The 9080-nt window shown below is 41.3% G+C and overlaps 1 protein-coding gene and 1 pseudogene across 1 annotated transcript; both read left to right on the top strand.

Moving 5' to 3' along the window:
* Nucleotides 1-652: 652 nt before the first annotated feature.
* Nucleotides 653-2052, top strand: LOC121743466 (annotated as a pseudogene).
* Nucleotides 2053-5308: 3256 nt separating this feature from the next.
* On the top strand, nucleotides 5309-8415 carry LOC121743862 (ATP synthase subunit d, mitochondrial). Its single transcript, XM_042137244.1, has 5 exons — nucleotides 5309-5574; nucleotides 6782-6863; nucleotides 7303-7367; nucleotides 7904-7990; nucleotides 8104-8415. The coding sequence occupies exons 1-5, from the start codon at nucleotides 5404-5406 to the stop codon at nucleotides 8203-8205; spliced, it is 507 nt and encodes a 168-aa protein (XP_041993178.1). The 5' UTR covers nucleotides 5309-5403; the 3' UTR covers nucleotides 8206-8415.
* The last annotated feature ends 665 nt before the right edge of the window (nucleotides 8416-9080 follow it).

Raw genomic sequence — 9080 nt, 5'->3', positions numbered from 1 at the left:
TGTTTAAATTTAATTGGGTTGTAAAAAAAATTTAAAAATGAAATTGAATGAATAGTAATTAAGGGACGGAATAAGGGACGGTTAAGGGACGGAGCGTTGCAGGTTCCGTCCCTTAGTTAAGGGATGGAGGAAAAAAGAACAGTGTGACCCTCAAATAGTGGTCAAATAGTAATTAAGGGACGGTTTAATGGACGGTATAGAGACAGCGTTGTGGATAGTCTCAATGTTACGATTTCATATTCTTTATGAATAGACAAGATTATTCAATTCTAGTGACATCCACTTATGTTTTTTCGACTAGCCTTTAAGAACAAATAACATTGTTCAAGATTTTTCGACTACCATATCATAGTACATAATTTCTCCGAAATTTCTCTATGGTCCAAATTCATGATTATTTTGTCTAATTTAATAGTAGATGTCGAACGGATCGAAATTTAACCAAATTTATAACCTTTTCGATAATTTACCATAGAATAAGAGATGAAAACTTGTAATAATATATTTAAATTTCTAAAGACTTTAAAATATATTTAAATTTAAAAAATCTGAAAAATACAAAGTGAGGAACTGAATTTGAAATTTCCCCCATATAGTAATCGATATATTCTCAAGCTATTAACCTAATTTCCAGTTAAGAATCGTAGAATAACTATCTTGGGTCAAATAAGAGGGCTTCAAATTTAACGGCCGATTCCAAACAGCAAAGAATCGGCGATGGATTGCGCAGCCGTTCCGTCTCTCATCACCGAATTCGTGAACACATTCGTCGATTTCTCCGTCAGCGGCGGCATTTTCTTGCCTCCGGAACCGGAATCGGTTAAAAACTCCACCGGTCCGCTGCGAACCGTGTTTCCTCATGGCTAAATCGGCCCTGCGACTCGCCGGCTTGATCGGAGCGGATGACCGATGGTCTGGCGCCACCGCCACCGTTGTCCAAGTAGGCGAAATATTCGACCGCGGCGGCGACGAGATTAAGCTGCTCTATTTCTTCGAGAGATTACGGAGGGAGGCGGCCAAGGCCGGCGGCACGGTCATCACGATGAACGGGAACCACGAAATCATGAACGTCGACGCGGATTTCCGGTTCGTGGCGCGCCAGGGGGTTAAGGAGTTCGAAGATTGGGGGTTTTGGCAATGTGTTGGTAATGGTATGAAGAGAATGTGTATAGGAATTGGTAGAGATCTCGTGTTTAGGGATTTGATTGACGGCGTTCCGGATGAGATCCCGGGGATTCCGCCGGAGTATTTGAATGGATTGATCTCGAGTAGATTTCTGTCGAAGAATCAGACTGTGGTGGTGGTGGGGGACTCGGTGTTTGCTCACGGCGGCTTGTTGGAGAAGCACGTGGAGTACGGACTGGAGCGGCTGAACGAGGAGCTGAGGGATTGGATTCGTGGATTGAGCGAGAAGGTGGAGAACCGGTTGGTGAGGGGGTCGGACTCGGTTGTTTGGTTGAGGAGCTTCTCGAACAAGCTGGTTAAGGACGGGGATTATTCGATTCTGGAGCATGTGCTGGAGACTATCCCGGGGGCGAGGAGGATGATCATGGGGCACACAATTCAGGAAGACGGGATTAGCTCTGCCTGTGGCGGCCGCGCCATAAGAGTTGATGTGGGAATGTCTAAGCTGTGTGGTGATCGTTTTCCTGAGGTTTTGGAGATTGATGAGAAGTCAGAGCTCAAGGTTTTGACCTCCAATCCTTTGTATACCAAACGGCAGTATTATGCGATTCCGAAAGATGGTTTAGGTTCTTTGATCCCTGATCAAAGGCCAAGGCAGGTTGAGGTGAATGCTTGAGCATTTGTTGGTTTCTTGATTTGCTACTGCATTATGCTTGCTAGCAAATGTAGGTGATTATGACAGTTGCTGATTCAAAACCCTTCAAGAAATATAGTAGAATCCTTGAAGCTGCAGATTGTTTGACTGTACTGTTCTTGCCCAATTGCTATTAAGTAGTAAATGAATTGCTCTGAAACTTTTCATTAAATAACATGTATCTGTAGCACCTAGTTTTTGTGTTAAAATGGTAGCAGAAGACATGAATGGTGTGTTCTTGTGTTTGCATTTCACTGCTAGCTGCATTGATTCCTATCGTTCTTGTGGTATTTTGATTATACATTTTGGTAATCTGATACGGGCCTCCCATCGCCGATCCATCACCGTGCAGCCCTACATCGTCACCATCCGTCAAGCAGCCCACCTTCATCGCAAGGTTCATGCCATGAAGCGCCTGTTCGTCGAACATTATCGGAATGAATCCACAAGACCGTGCTGCAAGGTGACAAGGCCAACAAAAAATCAAGACTTTATCTAATGGATTTGGTTAGAATCATTCGTATTTTTAATTTCAGTTAAGGATATAGCGTTTAATTTCAGTTAAGGATATAGCGTTTCAGGATAAAAGCATCTCCAATGGTAATAGGCCAGCCATAGGCTAGCTACAAACTCTTCCTGTCACATCAACAACACTAAAAACTCCTCATGCCACATCATCAGGACAAGCAACTGGACAAGCAATAGGCTAGCCACAATAAACAAAATTATAAAAAACAAATAATTAACAATCACACAAAATACGGAATTAAATTTACGATACATATACGGAAAAATTCAATAATAATAGTAAAATTAAAAAAGTACATTAATTAAAAAAAATTACATTCATTTAAAAAAAACATCTTCCACACACGAGCCCTTGCCTCCGCCTCACTCCTCGTGGCTGTCGCCGTCGCCGCCGCCACTATCCGGGACCCCCAAATCTGCGGCATCTAAGCCCGCGTCTGAGCCCCCCAACTGTGCCGAGACGACATCCAAATCGACCTGCATACTCTCGAGCATTGAGTGAAGAAACCTCTTCTCCACGGGGTCAGTTGCCGCCCTCCATTAAGCTAAGATCTTGTGCATCTGAGCCCGCATTTGTTGACGCGCGAAGAAGGCAAGCTCGGTTGGCGACTTGCCAACAGGGGGGATGCCGACTGGACCTCCTAGGACCCCTGGGCGACCCCCCTCGCTACCCGTTGCGCCCGCCTTTGACCAACCGGGCGAGTGCGGCGAGTAAACGATGGAGGGGACGGGAACTCCTGAACATCATCGGGGAGGTCGTGGGAACCGCCGCTGCTGCCGCTGTAATCACCGGCATAGTTCAGTCGCTGCTTCTTCGGCCAGCCAACATCGACACCTGCCCGAAACTTCTCGGAGTCCATCAGCACCTCATAGCAGTTCCAGTAGGTGAACTCCTTATAAAGCCCGGGCACGGGAAAGGCTTTCTCCGCTATCCTCCTGCAGTCCTCGTTAGTTTGGCCACTGGTCTGCATGCGGATGGCGTTGGTGTACAAGCCCGAAAATCTGGAGACCTCAGCCCTGATTCGGTCCCACCCCTTCCGGCACTCCTCCCCGCTGTGTGGCCTCCCCTCCGAGCAAAATGCCTTGTAGGCTGCTGATATTTTAGCCCACAAGTTGACGATCCTCTGAATGTTCGAATGGAGGGGATCATCGCAAACACTCACCCAAGCCTTGGACAACGCGACGTTCTCCGCATCCGGCCACTTCCTCCTTGCCGGGCTGTCGTCATCAGCCGACTGCGACGACTCGCCGACCACCCTTTTGCCCTTCCCCTTGCCCTTCTTCTTCTTTGGTGCGCCCCGACCCCGCCCTACTCCCCCCGTTTGAACGGGAGTGTCCGCATCCTCGAAATCTATCCTCAACTCCTCTAAGGAGAAAGTCTCACACCCAGTGACCTGTGTCTCCGATGGGGTCGATGTGTGCGAAGAAGCAGTCAAAAAATCAAGACTGGGGCGATAGACATTGTCCTCCCCCGGCGTCCCTTGCATCCCGGGCTGCATCCACGGCTGCCACCCCGGCATCATCTGCATCCCGACTGCCCACCCCAGTATCATCTGCATCCCGAGTTGCATCCCCGGTACCCCCTGCCCGCCCTGCATCCCCTGCCATCCCGGCATACTACCCCCGGCTGCCATCCCGGGCATCATCTGTTGCCAAGGGTACATGTTGTAGTACCCGGTCATCGGACCCCATCCACCTCCCACGGGTACCGTGGGAGTTTGAGACCCGCTCATCACTGGAGTGGACTCGTTGTTGTTCTCCATTTTGCTTTATTGCTCTTGTACAGAAATTAAGTGAGAGAGAAAACTCGTTAAAACAAGCGGTGCGAATGAAAATGACGTGCAAATCGCGTATATATAGTGTTTCGAAAATAAAAAAAATGTGTTGGCCGATCGCCCGCTTACAATGGCGGCCAGCCGATCGGCGAGCGCATCGACCAGCGCTCAAAAATCGGTGTGCACTCGCCTAAATTCTCGCCGTTTTTCCGCTTGCTGTCTACAATGGTTCGGCTAGCAGACCGACCTGCCTCCATTGGAGATGCTCTAAATTGATAGAGTCATTATTAGTTTAATTCATTAGAGAAATAATATTTCATTATTTTTCTCCGAACCCTACTTCAGTTATGTTGCCTCTTTTCTCCCTATTCTATCAGTTCGTTGGTTTGCAGGTGTTCTTTGTGGCGCTAATATCTAGTTAGCGCCTATCATCAAAGTAAATAGCACTCTTTTGATAAACTTACGAAATACACAATCCGAATATAAGTAGAAACTAGGGAGGTCAATTAATAGATCCTACTTGGATTACGAGTTAATCGCACTGCAATTTTATCGATTAAATTTTAATCCCTAGCCCTCAACGTTCAGATTTCGGGTTAGTTTATCGGACTATTCGGACTAAAATCTATTACATTAAATTATCTTGTAGTATGCTTTAAATTCTTAAAGATTCTATATTTCTTGTAAATAGTACTACAAATCTATATTATTAACAAAATTTAAATATATTCAAAGACTATAATTAAAAATATATTTAGCACAAATTAAAAATATAATGTGGATATATGGAAAACATTAATTCATAAAAAAAATTTAAGGAATTATAATCAATCCTTAAGCATTAATTTATACTCCCTCCGTCCACAAAATATAGACATTAGGGATGACACGAGAATTAATACACGATTGGTAAAGTAAGAAAAATAGAAAGAAAAATAATTATAGTATTGTTAGTGGAAAATGATGCCCTCTTTATTAAACAGATCACGTATAGAAATTACCAAAAATAGAAGGAGATATTTTATAGCACATCCCAAAATGAATAATCATCGGGTTGGGGTTGAACTAACATCCCTATTTAATAATTTTTAGAAGTTTGAGTGGTAAAATATCAATTATGTACAAGTGATGGGGTAAAAATGAAATCTGTGAGTTGGATTAGGAAGGCGAAATATAAATCCTAAATCATAACCCTCGTTTCCACAAAAGCACCGCATTTCTGCTTCGTCACAAATCCGCACACACCCGTTTAATCAGATCGATCTAATCTCGCCGGGAGAAATGAGTGGAGCGGGGAAGAAGGTTGCCGACGTCGCCTTCAAGGCCGGGAAGGCTATCGATTGGGATGGTATGGCGAAGCTGCTGGTCTCCGAGGAGGCTCGCCGCGAATTCGGCACTCTCCGCCGCGCATTCGACGAGGTCAACACCCAGCTCCAGACCAAATTCAGCCAGGTCCATTATTTGTCTTCAATTTATTTATCAATCTGTGCTTGTGTTTACGATTCTGTTATATAGCGTTTGAGCTTCGTTTACATATATCTATTGCGGGTCAGATCTATTTTACATCTTCCTTCTGATTTCATTTTTGGCAGCATTTCTGATTTTCCTTTTTGGTTCTAGGTTTCTTTGATTTCGGTAGGGGTAAAGAATTATAAATAATGTGCATTCGTCGAGTGATTGGATTCGTTGTTGGTTGGGTTATTTCGGCTTTATCGCCGGATCGATGGTTAATGGTCCTGTAACAACTTCTATGCCAATCATCTAATCCTATGTTTTTTTTGTTATTATTTTGTTAATCCGTTCCTTTTCCAACTGCCCAATATCAAGTGCGATAGAGCTTATATTGGTCGGTTGGACTGCAAATCTTCTCATAAAACTACAATCTTCTCATAAGTAGTGTAGTATTCAATTCAGGTTATCGCATTGCTGTCTAGTTTTCTACTTTCCTGGTATATAAAATAAATTACTATTCTTCACTAACTCTGCCATCTAATTTGATGTCGCTGGAGGATGGGGGATATCTTAAAGGCATCATGTAATGGACATACTAGTATAACTCTTTTCAATGAATATGTCAACTGACATTTTGTGTCTTTCTTCAAGGTATAGGCAGAATTTCTGTGAAAAGGTTGTGTTGTGCTCATAACTTAAGAACCATTTTGGTCCACCAATAGAACATCTTGCACCCAATGGTTTATGAAACGTCAACTTCTTTTTTTTGACCCGTAAAGCAACCTCTTTTCCCCCCCTTTGGTTCTTTGTATATGTGCATTCTTTTGCTAGTTTTACTTGAAATTGCTAATTAGGTTGCAAGGTTGGCAGTAATGGTGACTGGTGTTTACAGTAAATATTGGTATCTTACTTTTGGTGTATATTATTGAGTAAAAATTTGAGAAGAAATGCTTATATTTTGGATATATCATTTATACTTTTCACTTTGTTTGAACATTTTCAATAGTTACCTAATGATCTTGTGATTTTGTCCCAAGTAGTATTTCAAACTAGAGAGCATTGATATTGATATTGTTCTGTACCTAAATTTGGGTGCAAGTTTCTTGCACCTTATTATTCATATCGATGACCTAGAAAACAAAATGTCGGGGATACATTGCAGCTATTTCCTGGTTGTAGGATATAATATGTTTATATACGCATGCAGGAACCAGAGCCTGTTGACTGGGAGTACTACAGAAAGGGGATTGGATCTCGTTTGGTCGATATGTACAAGCAAGCCTATGATGGTATGCATTCGGTTTCGCTTTTCTCTTACATTACCAATTTCTAGCACAGCACTAAATTATTGTGATGTGTTGTTGCCTGTTTCAAAGGCTTTATGTAAAAGTTCTGATGAGAAGTTTATTTTCTTGTACGAAGTATTGGAGTATCTTTTTAGTTGAGGTAATTTTATGTTGAAAAGCATGTTTAACTTGAAGCTGAAACGAAAATATATCTGTAGCTGTTGTACTATTAATTAGAGCACAATATTTTAAAGCATATTTTGGTCCATGGTGAGGGAGATGGTAATACACCAGTTTTTTTAACCTTATATAATATAAGTATTCAATGCGTAATGGCCCTTTCGAGCCTTTCAGCACAGATGCCAACAAATAACTGTGATGTTGTTCTCGTCTCTTTTGTTCTTCTTCAACTTACTGGTCTTATTTCCTTTATTGAATGCAGAAGTTCAAATTCCGAAGTATGTCGACAATGTCACACCTCAGTACAAACCTAAGTTCGATGCTCTGGTGAGAAAATCATAAATGTTTTATATACTGCTACTACTATGATATTTGTATTTCTCTGTATTATTTGTTGCCTAATAACTGGATTACATTCTGTTAAGAAGATAGCTTTCGAGTTAGAAAATTGAATTGCTACTCAAATCATGGCTTCTTTAGCATTAGCATGCTTCATTCTAAGTAGCACTTTACAATTTAAAGAAGTTAAGATACACAGATTTTCATGTAATTTGATGTTTAAATTTTAATGCATCCTAGAGAACTACATTCTGGATGTATTTGATAGATATTATGTTCCACACTAAATACAGTCCATGAACTTTCACATGATCTCCCCTGTTCTGCTCACATGTCAACTTAAAAGTTGTGTGATGCGACACTTTGTGAATACATGCAGCAAATGTAGTTTTTATTATCGACAGACACAATTGCACACATCTGATGTATACAAGTGCTAGTCAATGTTGGATACTAAGCAGTTGGAAGTCACACAGTGTCCTTTCAACAAGGATAATCTTATACTGAAATTTCTTGAGCTGCAGTTGGTAGAATTGAAAGAAGCTGAGCAGTTGTCGCTGAAGGAATCTGAAAGATTAGAAAAAGAAGTTGCAGAAGTCCAAGATTTGAAGGTGAGACTGTTTCACTCACTCAAATCATACGACGACACATGCTTGCTTACACACAAAAACTTGTATGCTTGAGTGTTTCTTATACCTTGTTTCTTTTCCTTTTGGTGAAACAGAAACGTCTTAGCACCATGACAGCGGACGAATACTTTGAAAAGCATCCCGAACTCAAGAAGAAGTTTGATGATGAGATTCGGAACGACTACTGGGGATATTAGATTTGATCGAATGTAGCATTCCCAGACCATTCTGAGGTGATCTTGTTGAGTTTTTACAGCAATTCAGAAATAAAGAAAACAATGATGTTGTCAATTCATTCTGTCGGTTTGTAATGACCATGGACATGGATCTTTATACGCTGTGAGCCTGAGGTGCTTTGTTCAGTTTCTGTTGACGATGATGAAAATGAATCATCCCATTTCTAGTTACTTGCATTCTGTGTTTATCTACCATTATGTTTTTATGTTGTATATAAAAATGCGTCGAAATCCGGATAGCTAGCTGTTCTTGCATCATCATCATCATTATCATCAATCTAGTCTTCCACCCTCCATTGCAAACTTACTGCTTTAACGCTCAATGCATACAAATTATTGACTCTTCAAATTCGGAAGTATGATCAATGTGTTTGGAATTTCAAATCATACACTAATTAAAGAGAGAGCTTTACAAGGACGCTGTTATAGGATTTAGTCCGTCCATAGTTGATAAATTGTTCCGAACATACAGATATGGGCCTTTCTAATTTGGAATAGGTTGCCTATTCTTTTTCTGAAAAGAACTTAGGCACTTGTTTCATAAAAAGGTTAGATCACTTTAGAGAAAAGAGGTAAAGAAGGATGGAAACGAACAGAAATATCAGCAGAGCTGAGTCAAAAGAATTAAAATAGTGTGTTTTTGTTTTATATCTATAACTATTGCTTGGCCAATCTTGGCAAATGAATAAGCAAACACAGGTCTGCAAGATGCTGTATGAATGGTATGTCTTGCAAAAAAGTACATGTGATAATTGTGATTTGTTGTTTTTGGGCATGTTAAGGACTGTATAAATTTGTAGGACAAACAAGTTCTATGATCCACATATCCTAGCAAA

The sequence above is a fragment of the Salvia splendens genome, chromosome 8 (assembly GCF_004379255.2).
Source record: "Salvia splendens isolate huo1 chromosome 8, SspV2, whole genome shotgun sequence".
NCBI lineage: Eukaryota > Viridiplantae > Streptophyta > Magnoliopsida > Lamiales > Lamiaceae > Salvia > Salvia splendens.
This window is presented reverse-complemented; position numbering and strand designations above follow the sequence as displayed.

What these genes read in the sequence shown, in the direction of transcription:
- LOC121743862 (XM_042137244.1), top strand. Translation starts at nt 5,404, where the DNA reads ATGAGTGGAGCGGGGAAGAAGGTTGCCGACGTCGCCTTCAAGGCCGGG. An exon ending in GTACAAGCAAGCCTATGATG is followed by an intron (nt 6,864 to 7,302) that starts GTATGCATTCGG and finishes TATTGAATGCAG; the next exon opens with AAGTTCAAATTCCGAAGTAT. An exon ending in CAGAAGTCCAAGATTTGAAG is followed by an intron (nt 7,991 to 8,103) that starts GTGAGACTGTTT and finishes TTGGTGAAACAG; the next exon opens with AAACGTCTTAGCACCATGAC.